The sequence below is a fragment of the Canis lupus genome, chromosome 34, assembly GCF_048164855.1.
Source record: "Canis lupus baileyi chromosome 34, mCanLup2.hap1, whole genome shotgun sequence".
Classification (NCBI taxonomy): Eukaryota; Metazoa; Chordata; class Mammalia; order Carnivora; family Canidae; genus Canis; species Canis lupus.
Window position 1 is genome coordinate 10,754,568 of NC_132871.1, and position 22,303 is coordinate 10,776,870.

A 22,303-nucleotide genomic window follows, 5' to 3' on the forward strand; every position below is an offset into this window, starting at 1 on the left:
AACAAGTACCTACCTTTCAGTTGTTGATACAAGGTAGCATTTTCAGGCCAAGGTTCTGCAGCTGTGGAGACAAGGCAGTGACAATTAGGCACATAGGGCAAAAACGTATCAATAACCAAAAAAATTAATAAGCACAAATATCTGCCTAGAGCATTTAATTAAGGTCAATTGCCAAGGTTACCTTAAATATGGCAACAAACCATACCACCTTAGGTTGCATGGTATCCTGTATAAGTAGGTTAGATAATTTCTTTTAAATGCACGTTTGGGGGACACCTAGGCGGCTCAGCAGTTGAGCCTGCTTTTGGCTCAGGTTGGGATCCCAGGACCCTGCGATTGAATCCCACGTCAGGCACCCCAAAGGGAGCCTGCTTCTCCCTCTGCCTATGTCTCTGTGTCTCTCATGAATAAATTTTTTAAAAAGATTTTATTTATTTATTCATGAGAGACACACAGAGAGTGAGGCAGCAACACAGGCAGACGGCAAAGCAGGTTCCCTGCAGGGAGCCCAATGTGAGACTCGATCCCCAGACCCGGGATCACATCCTGAGCCAAAGGCAGATGCTCAACTGCTGAGCCACCCAGGCGTCCCAATAAATAAAATCTTTAAAAATATACATACATATATATATACACACATACATATATATGTATATATATGCATGTTTGGTTTATTATTTGGTGGGGAGTTGTGGTGTTGTTTTAGCAGAGAAGAGGTGGAAGACATCTTGCCCAATCAAAAATGAAAATTTAAAAACTAAAACAGATGATATGCTACTATTCTTTTAGCCTCCAAACATAGCCATTCCAAAATATTACTTAAAAGATACTAATTTGGGGATGTCTGTCTGGCCCAGTCAGGAAAGCATGCAATTCTTGATCTTGGGGGTGTGAGTTCAAGCCCCACATTAGTGCAGAGACTACTTAAATAAATAAATCCTAAAAAATAATAATAATAAGATATTGAATTCGATTCACTATCAAAAAATAGTGAAACAATATTTATAATATTTTATTGTAAACTTTCAAAATTTCAAACAGACAACACTATACAAAAGAATCAAATATATCTTTTTCAGGCTACACATCTTTCCTTATAAATTGGTAGTATTTAAACATACAGAAGAACCCTGTTGTATTCTAGAACATTCCATTGCCTTGAACCCACCACCACCACTCCACAAAAACAAAGTAGAGTGGCATGATGAACCTGTAAGTACCTACGATGTGAAATAAAGCTAATAAAACTAATTTTAAGCCTGAAGCCAAGCTTGACCATAACTCTTAACATCTCATTGAGATGCACTAAATAGTCTAGGGAGCAAGGAGGCCTTTAATTTGCTTTTACTCATACTTCAGAATGAAAAGGGAAAAAAATCATATTATTATAAATGCTACTTTTGGTTTGGTTTGGGCTATACAAAATTAGGCTCATATTTAGGAATAATACCATGAAAACCTCAAGCAACATACACCATACATAGTTTTATATGCTGTTGCTCATAATATTATACATATACAGGGATGCATGGGTGGCTCAGCAGTTGGGCGTCTGCCTTCGGCTCAGGGCGTGATCCTGGAGTCCCGGGATCGAGTCCCACATCTGACTCCCTGCATTGAGCCTGCTTCTCCCTCTGCCTATGTCCTGCCTCTCTCTCTGTCTCTCATGAATAAATAAATAAAACTTTAAAAATATATGTATTATACACATACATAAAAGCTAGTGAGTTTCAACTCACATACCAAAAAGGCAGTAAAACTAAATATTTAGTATACGTTTCTGTAAACTTTTAACAAAATAGAATTTCAGGAAGAACCCAATTAACCTGTGTAACACAGTTTTTTTTGTTTTGTTTTTTTTTTGTTTTTGTTTTTTTTTTGTAACACAGTTTTTAAAACAAAAGTCAAGGAAACAAAAACAAGCTGACATCAGCAAATTACTAAAAAATAACCTTTTAGGATAAACTGTATGGTCAGCACACCTATACCGTTTACATCTATATGAGAAACAATACCATGAGGTTCATTTGTTATAAAATCCTACATCATCGAAGATTCAATTATTTTTAAAAAGATTCAATTATATGCATCCAAATCTAATTAAAGCAATGAAGCATATAAGTAAAATTTACAAAAATTTCAAAGATACTGAAACTAAGTTTCTTGAGGTCATAGATATGTCCCATCTGTATAGGCTACCCTGATACTTGATTAAACCTACCACTTTGTTCCCTAAACATTCTGGCTAATCAAAATTTTACTAAACTTAATATTATCATCTATGCTAAAGCAATAGGGTGTTCTAATTAAAAATTCTGATAATTTTAACTATGGTTAGCTTGATTTTATATGTAATATACATGGATTACAAGTTTTCAAAACAATGCAGTAACATACACTTAGCATTAAGCACATACACGATATAATTTAAGTATTCTCTGATTAATCAGAAGTTATTTCACTATTGGGCAGTATCGCAGAGTTCTCATATGAACAGAAATTTATGTGTTCAGGTAAATGTTAATTTATTATCACTACCATGGATTCTCTAGATCTAATACAACAGACATATGTGAAAATAAAGAAATCTGGAGACATGTTACCTGATTACAAATAAAAATAAAGAAGCTGCCTACAGGGATCCCTGGGTGGCACAGCGGTTTAGCGTCTGCCTTTGGCCCAGGGCGCGATCCTGGAGACCCGGGATCGAATCCCACATTGGGCTCCCAGTGCATGGAGCCTGCTTCTCCCTCTGCCTGTGTCTCTGCCTCTCTCTCTCATGAATAAATAAATAAAATCTTTAAAAAAAAAAAAAAAAAGTTGCCTACAAATACTGAAATCTCTGTTATTAATAAGAACCTAAAGATGGAAACTGGGGTGAAGGGGTATATTTTCCTTGTTCCAGAATATGACACATATTCCAACTTAGAAACTACTGTTGAAAATAAATTCTCAGGGATGCCTGGGTGGCTCAGCGGTTGAACACATATATGCCTTTGGCTCAGAGTGTGATCCCTGGGTCCTAGAATCAGGTCCCACATGGGGCTCCCTACAGGGACCCTGCTTCCCCCTCTGCCTATGTCTCTGCTTCATTCTCTGTGTCTCTGGTGAATAAATAAAATCTAGAAAAAAAAATTCTCAGAAAGTAACTGCCAAAAACATCTGGTGTTACCTTCACAAATAGAATCTATTATTTAAAAAGAGAAGGCAAATAGGTTGATAAAACCCTATATCTATGTCAGTTTAGCAGCATGACATTTTAGTGCATCCATGGACCAGGAGGCAAGAAATGGTAGAGTATGCAAGGAATGATCGACTACCCATCTCACCCATGAGCAGCTCAAAGCATACAAATATCACTGATTTAAGTGCATCACCCACATGAACCAGCTCAAGTAATTACATTTTAAACATGACATGGGACAAGAAAGAGCTTGAATGTCATTTGATAGAGAACCAAAAGTGAAAATCCTAAGTTGTGTGGCATGGTAATGGATCTACAAACCAACCGCGTAGGTACCTTTCCAGGAAACGAACTCTATTAACTGCCTTCATAAGTAAATCCATGAATCATGAACACTCTTATCCACACCTGACAAAGAACAATGCCTATTTCTCAGATTGGATAACATTAATGAAAGTCTTCTTTACCAAGAACGCCTATTACCTGAAAGACAAAGCCCCAAAATGCAACTGCTTTCCTATTCCTCTTTCCCAAGGTTAGGCAAGCCAAAACCGACCCATTGCCCCGATCATGTATAAAAGAGGGAGATTAAAAATTTTTAAATTACAGTGCTGACAACAGCCCTTAAAAATCTGTAGCATTTAAAAAGAAACATCTTACGTAATAATAAAACATTTTTATCTCTTACTAGTTTTACCTCCAGTGACCTAAAATGTTTTAAATCATAAACAAATTCAATAGTGAATAAAAGTTCATGACTCATCTATTTTCAGCTTCTACCACCAAAAACACTCCCCAGTGTGAAGTGCCTTATTAAACTCACCTTTGGGAAAGATCAGCCTTAGAATACATACAGAAGGTGAGACCTATTTAAATAAAATTTTAAAAATAAAAAAAAAGAAAGTGAGACTCAGGAGCACCAGGATGGCTAAGTCGCTTAAGCATCTGCCTTCAGCTCAGGTCATGATCTCAGGGTCCTGGGATAGAGCCCCACAATGACCTCCTTGCTCAGTGGGAAGCCTGCTTTTCCCCTCTCCCTCTGCCCCTACCCCTGCTTGTGCTCTCTCAAATAAATAAATAAAATCTTTAAAAAAAAAAAAAAAAAGGTGAGACTCAAAGTTTCTGGAAAAATTTTGGTAGGATATGGGGGACTGAGAGAGACTGTTGCTCAATGCTGTTAAGGTACAAGATACTGGTATTATTAGCACATCAAAAGTAAACTTTATGCCTAAAACACATCAACAGTTGGTGTGGCTCTTGGAATAAAGATCAGATTCCTCAACTTGACCTTACACATCACCCTCTCTATCTCTCTGGCCTTCTGACCTCACCGCACTCTACAATCTGGCCACACTGGCCTTCAGTCAGTTTCTGGATGCACCATGTTCCTTCCTGCCCCAGAGATTCATTTGTGCTGTTTTCTCTGCCCAGGAGCTATCTTCCACTGCTACTGTATCAGCTCAAACATGCTGAGATGTTCGTCTGGCTTCCTGGACGTGCCACCTGAGCAACTGCACAAGGCTGGTGCTTAGAAGGGCTCCACACTTGGTTTAACGTTCTCTTAGTCTTAGCATTCTTTGAGCAGGGGCCTCATGTGATCCTTTTGCACTGGGCCCTACACAATATGTAGCCAGTCATGTCTTCAGGGAAGCCTTCACTGACCCTCCTTGAATAGTTCAAACACTCTTTACTAGCTTGACAGCAAGTACCACTTAATGCAGACAATATTTTTACACTGATTTGAGGACTGATTGTTTATTTCCCCTAATAGAACATAAAAACCATGAATCCAGTGTTCCTTTCTGATCTTTGCTTACCACTTCATCCCCAGAACTTACTACCTAATCAGTAAATGTTGGCTGAATGTTTTTTTTTTTTTAATTTTTATTTATTTATGATAGTCACAGAGAGAGAGAGAGAGAGAGAGGCAGAGACACAGTCAGAGGGAGAAGCAGGCTCCATGCACCGGGAGCCCGATGTGGGATTCGATCCCGGGTCTCCAGGATCGCGCCCTGGGCCAAAGGCAGGCGCCAAACCGCTGCGCCACCCAGGGATCCCTTGGCTGAATGTTTTTATTATTACCACTATCAGTATTGTTATTATCCTGTACTGTTTATGCTAAGAATGCAGCACAGAAGATAAGGAAATTACATAACATGGCTAAAAAAGGGAAACTTGACCAAGAAAACTTTAATACTACAACCAGTAACACAAATATAAAAATATCAAACAGCAGCCTAAATGGTTGGCGGAATCTAATTCCGTTAATTACCTCAGCACTGACCCTAAACCTGGAAATGTGTTTCTTTGTTTCAGGTCAAATGTACAGTTTCCATTTGATATTACTGTTACAGCACTCCTAAAACCGACACAAGGCCTTCAATTATCTGACCTATTATCTCAGAACTCCCCTTTCCACACCCTACAATTCTAACCCAGGCACCACTGCTTTTTAAAATCTAAGTTCCCCAACAAAAAAAATATTTGAGCATTAGGCACAAATAGATTTAGAGATGACACGGTCAGTATTCCTAAGCTAACAAATCATGTACATTATAAAGCACACATTAAAAAAGAAAACAAAGTAAAAAAATAAGTTGAAATCCAAGCTCCAATACTTACTTTCTATACTTCAAACAACTGTCTTACGTAACGCAGGGAGTTACATCCCACTCCACTTTGAAAAATACCGCATTACTAAACAACTACTTATTTGACATTTTAGCAAAGAACCCAGCCATTCCATACCCCTGAACAAAAAGGAGTCCTCCTCTATTGTGCAAAATCATCTTTTTTGACTATGAGAAAAGGTTGGAAAGAACACACCTAAGTTAATACGGGGGGGGGGGGGGGTAAAACAAGACCCTCATATCTTACCATAATACCTAAAATTTCCCCTATATACTTCAAACTTTCTCACTTTTGTGACTTTGCTCAACTTCTTCTCCTGTCCAAGAATAGTCCCTGCACCACCACATATCCAAATCCTATACCTTTTTCAACACCAAGGTTAAATGACACCTACATCAAGAAGGCTTTTTAACTGAACAAATCTAATTTTTCTTTTATCTATACTGTCTAAAGCAGTCTGCACTTGTCTTATATCCTATATTACTTTCTACTTTATTCTATTTTTATGTAAATTCAATTAGTCAACCTACAGTTCAGATGTAGAGTTCAGTAATTCATCAGTTTATTCTATTATTATATCAATATCTTATCTCTCTATGCAGTAAACCCCTAGAATGTGGAAATCCTATGGTCCTGAGATTATTTATGAAAGACTTGGCTTCTCGGGGATCCCTGGGTGGCTCAGAGATTTAGCGCCTGCCTTTGGCCCGGGGCATGATCCTGGAGTCCTGGGATCAAGTCCCGTGTCGGGCTCCCGGCATGGAGCCTGCTTCTCCCTCCTCCTGTGTCTCTAACCCTCTCTCTCTCTCTCTCTCTCTCTCTCTCTCTATCATAAATAAATAAATCTTTAAAAAAAAAAAAAAAAAGACTTGGCTTCTCAATTGCTCCAAACTGAATGTGGCATTTATAGTAACATATGTTAAAATAAGAACTACATACTAAGCTAGATTTAATTTTTGTCTAAGTATCACTGTAAGCTAATATCTTTATTTCAAGAGTTCCAAAGTAAATCTACTTCCCTTTCAGAAATTTTTTAATAAGAAACTACTATATCATTTCCATAACAGCAATAACTTACTCTGAGGTACTTAGTGACCCACATTAATTCATTACCTCAAATTGGAATGACATCTTATTCCTTAGCAAAAAACCCATGAAAGTTCTTACTATTTTTACCAAGAAAAAACACTGACATTTTCTCCACTCCTGTAAGTATTTAAGTTGGGAAGAACAGTGTTTAAAAAAAAAAAGAGAGAGAGAGAGAGGGAGTGCCTGTGTGCCTCAGTCAGTTAAGCACCTGATCCTTGGTTTCAACTCAGATCATGATCTCATGGGTCACAAGATGGAGCCCCACGTGGGGCTCTGTGTTCAACAGGGAGTCTGCTTGAAGGTTCTCTCCCTCTGCCCTTCCCCTCACTGGTACATGTACACTCTCTCTCTCTAAAATAAATGGATAGATCTTTTTTTAAAAAATTAAATAGGGAAAAAAAAAATTAAATAGGGGCAGCCCTGGTGGCGCAGCAGTTTAGCGCCGCCTGCAGCCCAGGGTGTGATCCTGGAGACCCAGGATCGAGTCCCACATCAGGCTCCTTGCATGGAGCCTGCTTCTCCCTCTGCCTGTGTCTCTGTCTCTGTGTGTGTGTGTGTGTGTGTGTGTGTCTCATGAATAAATAAATAAAATATTTAAGAAAAATAAAAAATAAATAAAAATAAAAAATTAAATTAAAAATATATTGAAAAATAAAAATAAAAATAAATTAAAAATTAAATAAATAAATAAATAAAAATTTTAAAAAGAGAAGATACATACTCTTGGACTTTTGAAAGCTATAAGATAAAAATAAACAAAAGCATATATAAATAAATCAGTGTCAGAAATGCACACAGGGTAAAATAATACCTATGCCCCAAAAAATACATATTTGCTTCTCATTTAATTATCTTCAAAGTATCTACTATTTTTAAGCTTTATCAACCAATACAATATAACAACAACAAAAAAAAATGTACTACTAGTCTATTATGACTTATAGCAAAGTACTACTGGCCCATAAATTCACATATATATATGCCTTCATCTGTTACACATGCTATATTTTACCTATAGTATTCTTTCCAGTCTCGCTTATTTTGGAACCAAAGTGGTTAAATGATAGTTTTGGGCCACAGAAGGGGCAGATAATCTATCCATGCCATTCAATATAGAGTATTTCACAGCATGAAAGTGCTATGACCTAATAAAAAAGTCTAATTCCAAAGTCTATTTCTTGATGATCTAATCTAAGAGGACCAGAGAAGGGCCATGGAAAGAAGTGCCCTGTGTTGCTGTTTTTTAAGTTCTGCATTCTTAATGCACAACATGACTCTTCTGGCATATGAATGTAGGTGAAGACATAATTTGTAGAATAATAGGCACTAATATTACATGCTGCTTCAGTACTGTCATATTTCCAATCCATCAAATTGATTAATGTTATAATAACTCTACACAACCCTATCATTTGTGCACTAATGAAGTCAAACCCAGTTTATCCTTAGGCAACTAGATTCCAAAAGCTCATAGATGTCATCTCTTCAGCTTCCTAAGACTATTTAGACAGTGTTATACAAAAGGAATAAGAAACATGTATAGCCTATCTCCAAATTTGGATGGCTTTCTGCCAAAGGTATAAATGCAAATACTACTGAGAAAACAAAATACTCAAAAAGCATTTGGCAGCTCATAAACATGGACAGGTTACTGCAAGACACAAAGAGAAAAGAAGGAAGTAAGTTTACTAGTTTGACATAATTATTATGCTGATGATCTCTGTGATATCAACACTGACACCTATCAAGTTTTAGGCAGTTATGATATAAAGCTTTCATTTAAAATAGATTTTTAAGATGTTTAGACTTACAGTATGATGACATGGGACTTTATCAAAACTAGAATTTTAAGAACTATGTGTTAGATTTAAAGCAATTCAATCTACAAACTATAATAACAATTCAGAGATAATACCATATTCCAGAAAATACTGATCATGAAAGTATTAAACAGCAATGGCCCTGAGCTACTGTTTCACAGGGGATGTTTAATGATATCACACAGGGTGTATATGCAGGAAGTGACTCTTCCCACAAAAAGAATTTAAAACCATTCTCCCATCACCTCAATAGTCAGAGAACAATGTTCATGTCAGAAAATGGCTCACTTAGGAGAACACAAGTATCATGTGGCACATGCCACTTCCACAAACCTAAAAAAGCTGGCAAGTAAGCATTCTTTAATATGGTAGTAAGGCTACTTGTCCTAGTCCATTTGGGCTTCAACAACAATGTACCACAGACTGGGGGCTTGCTTACACACTACAGAAATTTCTTCCTCACAGTTCTGGATGCTGGAAGCCCAAGATAAGGATGCCAGCATGGTCAGGTTCTGGTGATGGTCCCTCTTCTGGGTCTCTGACTTCTGTTCTCACACAGTGTAAGGGGCTAAGGAACACTTTGGGATCCCTTTTATAGGGGCAATTAAAATGACCCAAAGTGAAGGCACACGAATAATATGATAGAATTACTATCCAAGACAAATGAGTTCTAATAACCTGCCATTCAGAAAGCAGAGGATAGAAAGCAAACAAGTTCAAAATTCAAGAAAACTATAGAGGGCAGAACTTCCCCCCTCACAACCAAAGTAAGGCCCCAAATAAAATAGAAAATAAGGAGAATCTATCTCCTTCTGGTCAAACACTACCTAAACTTCTATCTAGGTAGATAATGATAACGATGATGACGATGATAAGAGCTAAGATTTCCCAAGACTGACAAATGTTATATCCAGAATTCATAAAGAACTTTTACAACTCAAAAGACAAATAACACAATTTTTTAATGGGCATAGGATTTGAACACTTTTCTCCAAAGGAGATACATGAATAACCAACAAGCACATGAAAACATACTCAATATCATGAGTCATTAGAGAAATGTAAGTCAAAACCACAATGTTTACTACTTCACGCCCACAGAATGCCTATCAAGACAGGAAATAAAAAATGTTTAAAGGGTATAGAAAATTTGGAACTCACGCACTGCTGGTAGGAATATAAAAAGTTTAGCAGTTTCTCAAAATGCTAAACAGAATTCCCATGACTCAGCAATTCAACTCCTAGGTATTCACCCAGGGGAAATGAAAAAAAAAAAAAAATATATATATATATATATATATGTATATATATATATATATATATATATATATCTCCACACGGAGACTTGTAGTTAAATGTTCACACCAGCATTTTTAACAACAGCCAAAAAGTGGAAGCAACCCAAATGACCATCAATTGAAGAATGGATGAACAAAATATGGTATATCCATACAACAGAACAGTGCTTGGTAATAAAAAAGAACCAAGTATTGATACATGCTGTAACAGGCATAAATTTTAAAAGCATTATGCCCAGTGAAAGAAGGCAGTCACCAAAGAAAACAAATTGTATTTATTCCATTTATATGAAATGCTCAAAACAGGCAAATCTACAGAGATAGAAAGTAGATTAATGGTTGTTTCAGGCTGGGAATAAGAAACAAGACTGTAAATGGGCAAGGGATTTCTTTTTGGAGTGATGGAAATGTTCTACAATTTGATTGTAATAATAATCACAACTCTGTAAATATCCTAAAAAAACTGAATTGTATACTTTAAAAGCATATGTAAACCATACCTCAATAAAGTCGAGGGAAACAAAATTTTAGGACTCTTACTGTGTTTATTGTGCACTTAAGTGCTTGACATGTTATCCATCTCACAACTTTATGAGGTATACACTATTATTATTATCTGTATTTTATAATAAGAAAACTGAGGCACAAGCATAAGTAATTTGCTCAAAGTTACAGTGTTAGTTAGCAACAAGAGCCAGGGTCTGACCACAGGTAGTCCGGCTCCAGTCAGTGAGCACAAACTGTGTTAGCTAACCTCTTACATAGCCCGCAAACATTCTTAGGTAATAATTAATTAGAATTTAAAGCAATTATAATCATCCTACAACAGTAGTTCTCAACCCTTAGTAAAAATGATCTGTGGAACTTCATAAAATTACGTATTTCCACCAAACCCTAAACTCTGAGATTCTAATACTGTAGAGAGGAGAACCAAGAATCCAAACAGGCCCCAAAGCACTCTGATGCAGATGGTCTATAAAGACTACAAAAAACAGACTATCCCTGATACACAGAATACACCTGATATAAGATTAAGTTCTTTTCACCTCTTTCATTCACTTCCCTCAGAAAACGTGGTAGTAAGGACCTGTGTGGTTTAATTTTATTCAAGAAGATTTTTGTCCATCTTATTCTACTTAAATATTTGCACTTGTGGCTTAAAGCCATGTTTTAAAACATGCCTTAGTGACAGGTTTCAATTTTATAGTGTTCCAGAGTAAGCCTTTAAGATTAATGAATGGAGGTCTCGCTTATTTTGGAACCAAAGTGGTTAAATGATAGTTTTTCCATTAGATGTAATCAATAAGGAAAGTAAAATTAAGTTAGTCATTATGAGGCTTGAACATGAGCCATCAAAACCTATCTATGTGAAACTGGAGATCAATTTCAAAATGGCATTCAAGGATCAATTTCATAAAACTAACAAACTTCTGGAGGTTAACAAGGGTCAAGAAGACTAATTCACAACATCAACAAGCCAATAACTGAAGCTAAAGTGAATACATGTTAAATTTAAAGCCTTCCATTCTTTCTTAGTAATAAGTAAACGTCTTCTTCTCAAATGGTCATATTTAGACTTTGTTGCATTATAAAAATAACCAGCCATTTTTCATTAATTTCCGATAAAAAAGCAGGCCAGGGCAGCCCCAGTGGCCCAGCGGTTTAGCGCCGCCTTTGGCCTGGGGTGTGATCCTGGAGACCCGGGATCGAGTCCCATGTCAGGCTCCCTGCATGGAGCCTGCTTCTCCCTCTGCCTGTGTCTCTGCCTCTCTCTCTGTGTCTGTCATGAATAAATAAATTAAATTAAAAAAAAAAAAAGCAGGCCAATTATGTGTGATTGTGAATATACATGAACCTTGTAACCAAGACTCAATATCTGAATTCTTTTTAAAAAATGGTGATCTGAAACTGATAAAGAAGAAACACTGACAGTAGGTCTGAACTTTTCTCAGAAATGGAGATGAATATGAGATCAATAGCAGAACTATACAGAACAGCTGGTTATGATGAAAAGTGCAATTTCTGGCCAAAACAAAAAACAAAAAACAAAAAACAAAGATGACAAACAGCCCCGCAAAAGTATCAGACCTCAACAATGTTAACAATGTAATATTTAAGGTGTGATAGTTCTCCAAATCTAAATCTAGAAAACGGAAAATAGATGCCCCTCAAACTAAAGAGCAATTCTCCCACTACTCTAAATCAAACACAATCACTGGTTAACAACACCTATGTTTTGGGACACCTGGCTGGCTCAGTGGTTGAGCATCTGCCTTTGGCTCTGCGTGTGATCCCAGAATCCTGGGATCTGGTCCCACATCAGGTTCCCTGCATGGGGCCTGCTTCTCCCTCTGCCTATGTCTCTGCCTCTCTGTGTGTGTGTGTCTCTTACGAATAAATAAATAAAATCTTTAAAAAAAAAAAAAAAAAGCCTATGTTTTAAGTATCTACTATGTGCTTACTACTCTCAGTACTCTAGATAAACTCCGTCTCTCACATCAAGTGAGGTGACCACTCCTTTCTACCTCCTTTCCATTCCTCCTTCCTCACTCCTCCCAGCTAGTCATGAAACAAATGACCCTACAGAACATTTGATCTGTCCTTGTGCCTTCTAAAATCTTGGCAAAACTGCAAGATAAAGAAACAAAGAAACAAAGAAAGAATATAAATATAGCCCAAACATCACAGAATCCCTTCAGGAATAAGAGCATAGGGATGGAAAAATCCTCAGAGACAGAGGAAAGATATATATTAAAGGCATTTAACTGAACGAACATAGGTTTTTTTATAAACTACCAAAATATGATAAAAAGCCAAATATGAATATAAAACGATCATTGCTCCTCAGGATCTAACTCTGTTGAATGGGTAGGGGGAACAGAGCCTGGACAGAGAATGGGGGGAGAAGAACAGGTGACTGATACACACATAACCACTTAAAATACAGTAAGTCAAAAAAATATAAAAAATAAAAAATTTTTAAAAATAATAATAAAATTTTTAAAAAATACCGTAAGTCAGGGGCACCTGAGTGGCTCAGTCAGTTAAGCATCCGACTCTTGGTTTCAGATCAGGTCATGATCTCAGGGTCATGAGATCAAGCCATGCAATGGGCTCCATGCTCAATTCAGAGTCTGCTTGTCCCTCTCCCTCCTCCTATGCCCCTCTCCCTCTCCTCCTCCCCCTCATGTGTGCTCTCTCTCCCCCTGCCCACAAAAATAAATAAATAAAATCTTTTAAAAATACATTTAAGGGATCCCTGGGTGGCGCAGCGGTTTGGCGCCTGCCTTTGGCCCAGGGCACGATCCTGGAGACCCAGGATCGAATCCCACGTCAGGCTCCCGGTGCATGGAGCCTGCTTCTCCCTCTGCCTATGTCTCTGCCTCTCTCTCTGTCTCTCTCTATCATAAATAAATAAATAAATAAATAAATAAATAAATAAAATACATTTAAAATACAGTAAGTGAATACAGGTTGTGTAGGGAAAAACAGATCTTAAAATCAGATACATATAAGTTCCCCTCCCAACTCTACAACTTATTATCTGAGTGTCCTTGACCAAGTTGCTTATTAACCTATTCTTACTTCAATTACTTCTTCTGTAAAAAGGGGAAATGTTACCTACCTTTTAAGGTTGCTGGAAAAATAAAATTAGATAAATCATATAGGTGCCTTATACAGTCTCTAGGTCACAGAATATATCAATAATTACTATTAACAGAAGTATCAGACCAGAAGTACATATAAAATACTATAGGAATCCTCTTAAGGAAATAACTAAATCTGTCTGAGGAAGACAAGAAATAATCCACAAGAGGACATAAAATCTGAACTGGATCCAAAATATAATTAGAAGTGCACAAGACAGGGGCACCAGGGTGGCTCAGTCAGTTAAGCGTCTGCCTCTGGCTCAGGTCATGATCTCAGAGTCCTGGGATTGAGCCCTGGGTATAAAAGCCCCTTCTCCCTCTCCCTCTGCCTACTGCTCCCCGTTTGTGCTCTTGCTCTCTCTCACTCCGTCAAATAAATAAATAAAATCTTTAAAAAACAAACAAAAGAAGAAATGTGCAAGACAGAAGATGAGGGGCAGGGAGAGGAGTTTGAGATATTTACTGAAAATCTAACACCCCAATTCAGTTTGAGAAGTGATAAAACGTGCTCAGTAAAGACTTCCTAAATTACCATTTCTATTTATCAAAACACCACTTTATATTGAAATTATCCATTTCAATGGATGTGTCCTACACAAGAAAAGTAAGTTCATCAAAGGCAAGAATTGTTTTATTCTTCTAAGTAAGCCAGCACTTAGCAGAGGGATCTAGTGCAAATTAGGTACTCAACCTAACAAATAAATATATCCCGCTGGAAATCAAGCAGGTCTTTTGCTATCTAAAGTCTGAAAGATATCTGGCACCAAAAGTTGCTATAATTCTGGAAATAAAACCATCAAAGCAAATTAAGGACTGATAACATCTCAATAATATGTACTAAATTCAATAGCGGAAAGGAAACTCATAAACTCACTTGCTCTCCAAATTGCTTAATGGTTCCTAACAATAGGTGCACAGCCCAATCATCTATAGAGTGTTTTAAAAATAACTTGCCCTAGAGCTGCCCTCAACCTTCACATATAACAGGCCTTTGGGGAGAAAAAAGGGAACATGTGTGCAAGCGTATGCATGAGGTTTGAGAAATGCCATGCAATAGAAGCATGGCTTGTTTTAGAGAGCTCCAAAGATAACTGATTATAATGCGTGACAACACCCTACATTTACATACCATTCTACCTACACCCACTCCTATCCACCCCCATCTTGTTTGAGAACTTTAAATGGGATTAGTCAGTTCCCAGATCTAATTAAAACAGACTCAAATGACCTCTACGCACCATATATCGCCACCTTGTTCACTGTGGCATATTACCTTCTTAAAGATGGCCACAACAGTGTATTCTGTCCCACGAGCTCTTCTAGAATCTCACCAACACCCCAACTACCCCATCCACCCATCAGGAAGTGAAGTTAAATCCCCTTTCCTTGAATCTGGCCAGACTCAACTCTGTTGTGACCAACAGAATATGGCAAAAGTGATGCTTCAAGATTTCCAAGGTCATAAAAGGTGATGCATCTTCTCTGATAACTTGAACACAGGCCTTTGGAGCACTGAGTAAAATGTCTGACTGCTCGGAGGCTCCCAGGCTTCAAGAAAGCCCAGGCCACATGAGAGGCCATGTATAAATATTCCAGAAAACAACCACAGCTGAGTTCCTAGTCCGCAATTCTTAGATCTGTGAGTGAAGAGGCTTCCAGATGTTTCCAGCCCTCAATTGTTGGATCCCAAGCCTTTGAGTCTCTCTACCTGAGGATCCAGACATTGCGAGGTAGAAACAAGCCATCTCTCTTGTGACTTGTCTCAACTGACCCAGAGGATCCATGAACATAATAAAATGACTGTTTTACATGCCAGTTGTGATGTGATTTGTATAGTACAATAGTGACTGAACAGTCTCAGTTTTGATAGTTACTATTAGTCACAGATCTATCATTAAAGACAAAATTAAATATTAATCCTTCTGAGGCCTGAGAATTCCATCTAAATCAGTTACCAAACTGACTCCTGACCATGTTACATTTATAAATTCTACTTTACTGCTTCAGGCATAGATTTTGACATTTCCACCCTCCCTTTAGTCAGTGCCATTTTATTAACCCATTATCTTGAAATTTACCTTTCTGAACTCTCACTCTCCTATTTCCTGACCACATCATGTCTCCCTGACCTTCAGTCCTCAGAATTTAGAACCCAGTGACTACAATGGCTTACCTCCATCAGAAACTCTGGTCTGCTGGTAGTTGCTAGATTATTCAGGAAATGAGAGAAAAAAAAAAAAAAAAGAATCCAAGAGAAAAATGATTTAATTATGCTAGCTAAACTCAGAGCTTACTATAATCTTTTTATAAAAAGTAGATCAGGGGATCCCTGGGTGGCTCAGTGGTTTACTGTCTGCCTTTGGCCTGGAGTGTGATCCTGGAGTCCCGGGATCGAGTCCCGCGTCGGGCTCCCTACATGGAGCTTGCTTCTCTCTCTGCCTGTGTCTCTGCCTCTCTTTCTCAGTGTCTCTCATGAATACATAAATAAAATATTTTAAAAAATTAAAAAATAAATAAAAATAAAAAGTAGACCAGTAAAGCCATTTACCTATGATACAAGGATAATCCAAAACAGTAAATAATGAAAAACATACTTTATATGTATCTCTAAACTGCTTTCCATGATTTCTAAAATATTACCTCCCTTTCTAAATATTTAATATTAAAATTAATCTACCTCTTCAAACAGCCACAAAATGACAGTATGGGAAAATCAGTACAAGTATATACAGTGAGAAGGAGAAATCTGTTTGAGAAGAAAATACATCGAGAATAATTCACAACCTGGGGTGCCTGGGTGGTTCAATCGGTTAAACGCCTGCTTTCGGCTCAGGTCGTGTTCTTGGGGTTCTAGGATCAAGCCCAGCATTGGGCTCCCTGCTCAGTGGGGAGTCTGTTTCTCCTTTTCCCTCTATCCACAAGCCCTCACCTGCTTGTGCTCTCTTTCTCTCTCCCTCAAGTAAATAAATCTTAAAAAATAATAATTCACAATCTCAACTAAAAATAAATGTAGATTACCACATAGTTAACATTACATAACCAGTTTCATTCACTAGTCAAACCAGCATATGAAACTGATGAATGGCAAAAATTACAAATATAACAATGTCTAATGAAAAGAAAGAAGGTAGCTTTTACTTTCACATTATTATTAACGCAGAATCTTTTTTTAATTTATAAAATAAGAAAACCAGAAATTTATCATTCATGATGCTAAAACATCCCCCTATAATGTAAAGGCGAATCAAAGAAAAGGAGGTCAACAAAAAGCCAGATCATTAAAGCTTCAGCTGCCAGTATTACCTGTAGAACACTGGAGTAATGATGGCGCTCTTCCCACCTAACAAATGATAAAATTCATTTGTATGAAGTTCTAGTAAGTGCTCTAGTTTGACCAGGTAACGAAATATGACATGGGGGCAATTCCATGACAATATCTAAAGATACTATATCTCCTGCAATAAGTATATCCAACAAACTCTTCTGAAAATCCAAATACAGATTAAGTCATGCCAAAACTTCTTTGACTTATAAAAGTTCTTAAAGATAAAAATATATAATCAGCTCAAAAACATAGCTAAGTGTATAAGCAAAATGAAATGCTTTTTACAGTTTCCATTTTGCTAATGCAGTTACAGTTAATGGGAATTGCCATGACAAAATGATTGTTTTTATGAAAAGAACTGTCTTTATCACTAACCAATCAAATTTCATTTTTATTACTGATGTAGAAAAGTTCAAAACCATGATTCATTTATAGAGCGTACAAAAATAAGAAAAGTGTTCAAGAATAGAGGATCATTTACAAAGCAATAAAAAATTAAAACATGCATTTCTCTTACTGGCAAGGCAAATACTTCTACACATAAATGTCTGTAACTGGATTTGCTGAATATTATAACTTCTGTCTTTGAACAAAAAATGAGAAGGCAGAATTTAATATCTCATCTTCATTTGGTATCTTCCGTCCATCTGATAACTGCTTATCAAGAAATTTCAAAAATGTTTGAAAAATGTTAAAAAGTTTGATGATATTTTCTTTCAATTTTCACTCAAATATGGAAGGCTTAAGCTATTATTAATAACTCAAAAGTCTTCACAGAAATAAGACTAGCAAATCTTTATGGGGTATCCATCACCAAATCTTTTAAATTAAAAACTAAAAATCATGTAATTTCAGAGTATGGAATGTTAAAACAAAGCATATAAGAAAATTAAAACTCACATTATGATTAACTATGGACGACTTCAAGATCAGAAACTTTCAAGTGATCTTAACATCATATCAAAGTTTTCTAAAAGGCAACTAAACACTGCCTCTGAGAATTTGGGTTCCAACCTATTCATGAATATAAGTGTGATAAAATAAAATAAAACCACACTGCTGTTAATAAATTGTACTTTGCCTCTACTCTGAAGTATAACCTATTTTGTCTTTGCTTTGCTTCTCCATCTGTCTCTTCATTGTCACCTTCGCATGCGCCAGGATGATAAGCACTACAGTATGAGACTATTCACATGACTAGTATGAATGAAAGAAGATTCTCTGAAATTGATGGCCAGTTCAATAACTTCTCAATGATTCCTCAGTGCCTTCCTCAATACTGGAGAATCCTCAGAATACTAAGTAAAACTAACAATATATCTTTATTTTCAGGAACAAAAGAATTGAACACATTTTATTTTTTCAATTATCTGCTACAATCATCATCATTAGATAGTCAAGAGTTTTGCATATACAAGAGTTTTGACCATCAGATGTTAAGAGGCTTGACTACCACTTTCTACATTCTCAATAAATCTTAGCATCACTTAGCATCACTTCTATTTTACAAAGGACTTTTAAACCATGTTTCTACTTCTTTGCACTTCTAGTACCCTTCTAGATGATTTTAAAGTCCACATTTCCCAGGCACCTGGGTGGCTCAGTCGGTTAAATACCTGATTCTTGATTTCAGCTCAGGGCTGTGTGACTGAGCCCCAAGCTGGGCTCTGTGCTAAGCACAGGGCTGCTTATGATTCTCTCTCTTTCTCCCTCTCTCCCTCTTTCTCTCTGCCCCTGCCCGCCCCCCAGATAAATTTCTCTCTCAAATAAAGTTCACATTTCCTAGTAAATACATGGAAGAGGGATGAAATAGAATATACTTTATTACTGATATAAAAGCAAAATGTTGTAAACAGCCTGTTTTGATAATACTTACTTTCAAAATGCTTACATATGGGTTCTGTGGAACCCGTAAAACTACTTTTCCAGATCATAATATAAATTAATGCTACTGCTAGAATGAAGTTATTAATAAATTTAAATAATTAAGCACCCACATGCCCACAATGAGATAAATGAAATATTGCAAGTCTTTTTTTATTCTTTATATAGTTTACTGAGCTTCTAAATAAAGAACAGAACAGATATTGTACGGATTTTAAAAGATTAATAATTACAGTATGATGAAATTAACTGACATGCTTAAAATATAGCAAGGCACTGGTGAAGTAATAAGGTCATCCAGAAAGATGGTATAGGGTTACTAGAAATAAAGACACTTCAGACAACACACTGTCCAAAAACGGCAATAGGATAGCATTACAAATATAACATCCTCAAAGGCTCTTGGGGCAATAAAAAGTGGTATCAGAAACTAACATGTATCACCGTGAACTAGATGATTAATAATGTTATGAAACATCTTATCCTCTCACAAATAAGGAAACTGTAGCCTGGGATAGTCTGCTCAAAATCACAGAACAAGAAGCAGAGCTGAGCTTAGAACTCAGTTCTGTCAGGAACCTGGGTGGCTCGTGGTTGGGCATCTGCCTTTGGCCTGGGTCGTGATCCTGGGGTCCTGGGATTGAGTCGCACATCGGGGTCCCTGCATGGAGCCTGCTTTTCCCTCTGCCTGTGTCTCTGCCTCTCTCTGTGTCTCTCACGAATAAATACATAAAACCTTAAAAAAAAAAAAAAAAAAAAAAACTCAGTTCTGTCTTACTCCAACAGCCTGGTTCCTAACCTTTATATTCTATTACTTAAGGAGCTTCAATTTTAGGATCCCTGGGTGGCGCAGTGGTTTAGCGCCTGCCTTTGGCCCAGGGCATGATCCTGGAGTCCTGGGATCAAGTCCCACATCAGGCTCCCTGCATGGAGCCTGCTTCTCCCTCTACCTGTGTCTCTGCCTCTCTCTCTCTGTGTGTCTCTCATGAATAAATAAATAAAATCTTAAAAAAAAAAAAAAAAAAGCTTCAATTTCCCCATCTATAAAACAAAAATAATATCCTGCTTATCAAACAGGATCAAATTGCTAATATTCCTAAAAAAAAAAAAAAAACAAATTGCTAATATTAGCAATTATGTATCTAAGTCATCTAGAAGTGGCTCAAAAAGGGATGCTTACTCTTATCAGTAACTAGATAATTACCAGCTAAGTTTTAAGGATGAAACGTTTTGGCAATGTCTAATAAACAGACCTCCACTCCTTTAGAGGCAAAGTCTGGTAAAAGAGAAAAACAGGTAAACAGCTAAAAATGATATTAATGAACACTTACAGAGCGCTTACAGTGTGTCAGACACAAGGCTAAGCATTATTATGTTTCCTCATCATTTTTTAAAAATCTAAAATTATCTTCACCATTTTGCAATTTAAAAACCTAACACTTTTTTAAAAAGGAAATAATTTGCCCGAGGTCACACATTTAGTAAGCACCCAGGTCTGACTTACTCCAAAGTCCATCAGAAGTATAAAAGCAAGGTGATGGGCACCTGAGTGGCTCAGTGATTGGGCGTCTGCCTTTGACTCACATCATGATCCTGGGGTCCTAGGATCAAGTCCCAAATCAGGCTCACTGTGGGAAGCCTGCTTCTCCCTCTGCCTATGTCTCTCAGGAATAAATAAATAAAATCTTAAAAAAAAAAAAAAAAAAAGGTGAAAGAAGTGATTGATGGGCACCTGGCTGGCTCAGTCCGTGGAGCATGTGACTCTTAATCTCAGGGGCTGGAAGTTCAAGCTCCACACTGGGTGTAGAGATTACTTAAAAATAAAGTCTTAAGAAAAAAAAAAAAAAAAGATTGACACTGTGGGAGATTTCTGCTGTTTAGCACTCAGCATCTCTCACCTTTTGTATCTGGTGGCTCTGTGGAGCCCTAAAGCCTGGAGCCACTCCTAGCACAGGGATATGCAAGGGAGTCAGGCTTGTCCATCACAGTACTCCAACCTCTCAGCTACAGTGACTGCTTCAAATATACTCACACAGCTCAAATCGGGATACTCAACCCTCCCCTCGGATATATGCCCAAGTGACAGTAAAAATTAAAAAATAAATAAAAAATAAAACCTCACATAACGTACTGAAAATCTTGCCATTAAAAGAAAAAGCAGGGGACCCCTGGGTGGCTCAGCGGTTTGGCGCCTGCCTTGGGTGAAGGGCATGATCCTGGAGTCCCGGGATCGAGTCCCACATCGGGCTCCTTGCATGGAGCCTGCTTCTCCCACTGCCTGTGTTCCTGCCTCTCTCTCTCTCTCTCTCTCTCTCTCATGAATCAATGAATATTTTTAAAAATAAATAAATAAATAAGCAAATGTAAATTTAAAATACACGGGCTATTATAAAAGATTTTGAAAACAATTCAATATCCAGGATTATTTTTATCCCTCTTCCAAAGTTCTAAATCAAGCATATCATCTAAAGATCCAAGCTATTAATTCAAAACCTAAAAATTAAGAAAATTCGAGTTCAAAATCATAACCTACCCTTCCTTTCCATATTAAGTAACAAGAACAATTCAAAGTCCTCTTCCAGAGATCCCTGGGTGGTGCAGCGGTTTAGCGCCTGGAGACCCGGGATCGAGTCCCACGTCGGGCTCCCGGTGCATGGAGCCTGCTTCTCCCTCTGCCTATGTCTCTGCCTCTCTCTCTCTGTGTGACTATCATAAATAAATATTAAAAAAAAAAAAAAAAAAAAGTCCTCTTCCATGAGGTGCCTGGGTGGTTCAGTGGGTGAGCATCTGCCTTCAGCTCAGGGCATGATCCTGGAGTCCGGGGATCGACTCCAACATCGGGCTCCCTGCATGGAGCCTGCTTCTTCCTCTGCCTGTGTCTCTGCCTCTCTCTGTGTGTCTCTCATGAACAAATAAATAAAATATTTTTAAAAAACACAAAATCCTCTTCCACTTTAAGAAATGTATCCAACGAAACTACTCCGCAGATATACAAATACATCCATGAAAGCACTGCTCACATCAGAGAAAAATCATATATACCAGTGATGGCTTTAGGATACATCAACTTAGCCAGACTGAACTACAGTTGCCAGAATTCCTTTTCTACTGTTTCTGATCATGGTGAGCTAGAAGGGACATTCTCTGGGAATCCCAGGGAAAAGCAGGCTCTAGGAAGTCAAAGGAGAAGCAACAGTCATTTTGTAGCATATAAATACCTTCTCCCAGTTTTCCAAACACTAATTTAGGAGCTACTGTGAAGGATTTTGCTGATATAAATAAAGTCCCTACCTAATCAGTTGACTTTACATTAATCCAAAGGGAGATTATCCTGGGTGTATCTGATTTAATCATTTGGAAGTCTTTTAACAGAGGACCTATGAATTCATACACTGCAAGCAGTATCTGCTGCCTGTGTCTTT

General features: G+C 37.4%; 1 protein-coding gene across 5 annotated transcripts in view; it reads right to left on the reverse strand.

The window, feature by feature from the left end:
• MTX2 (metaxin 2) overlaps nucleotides 1-22,303 on the reverse strand; it is a 66,612-nt gene that overhangs the window by 39,921 nt on the left and 4,388 nt on the right. For 3 of the 5 annotated variants that reach the window (XM_072811468.1, XM_072811463.1, XM_072811467.1), the window contains exons 1-2: nucleotides 19,461-19,563; nucleotides 14-61 (exon numbers count right to left, since the gene is read on the reverse strand). In XM_072811468.1, coding sequence (XP_072667569.1) covers nucleotides 14-61; nucleotides 19,461-19,548 — 136 coding nt within the window. In that variant the 5' untranslated portion in view covers nucleotides 19,549-19,563. Of the gene's footprint in view, nucleotides 1-13; nucleotides 62-15,750; nucleotides 15,815-19,460; nucleotides 19,564-22,303 lie in introns of those variants that run through there. The other 2 variants (XM_072811466.1, XM_072811464.1) reach the window with 2 other exon arrangements.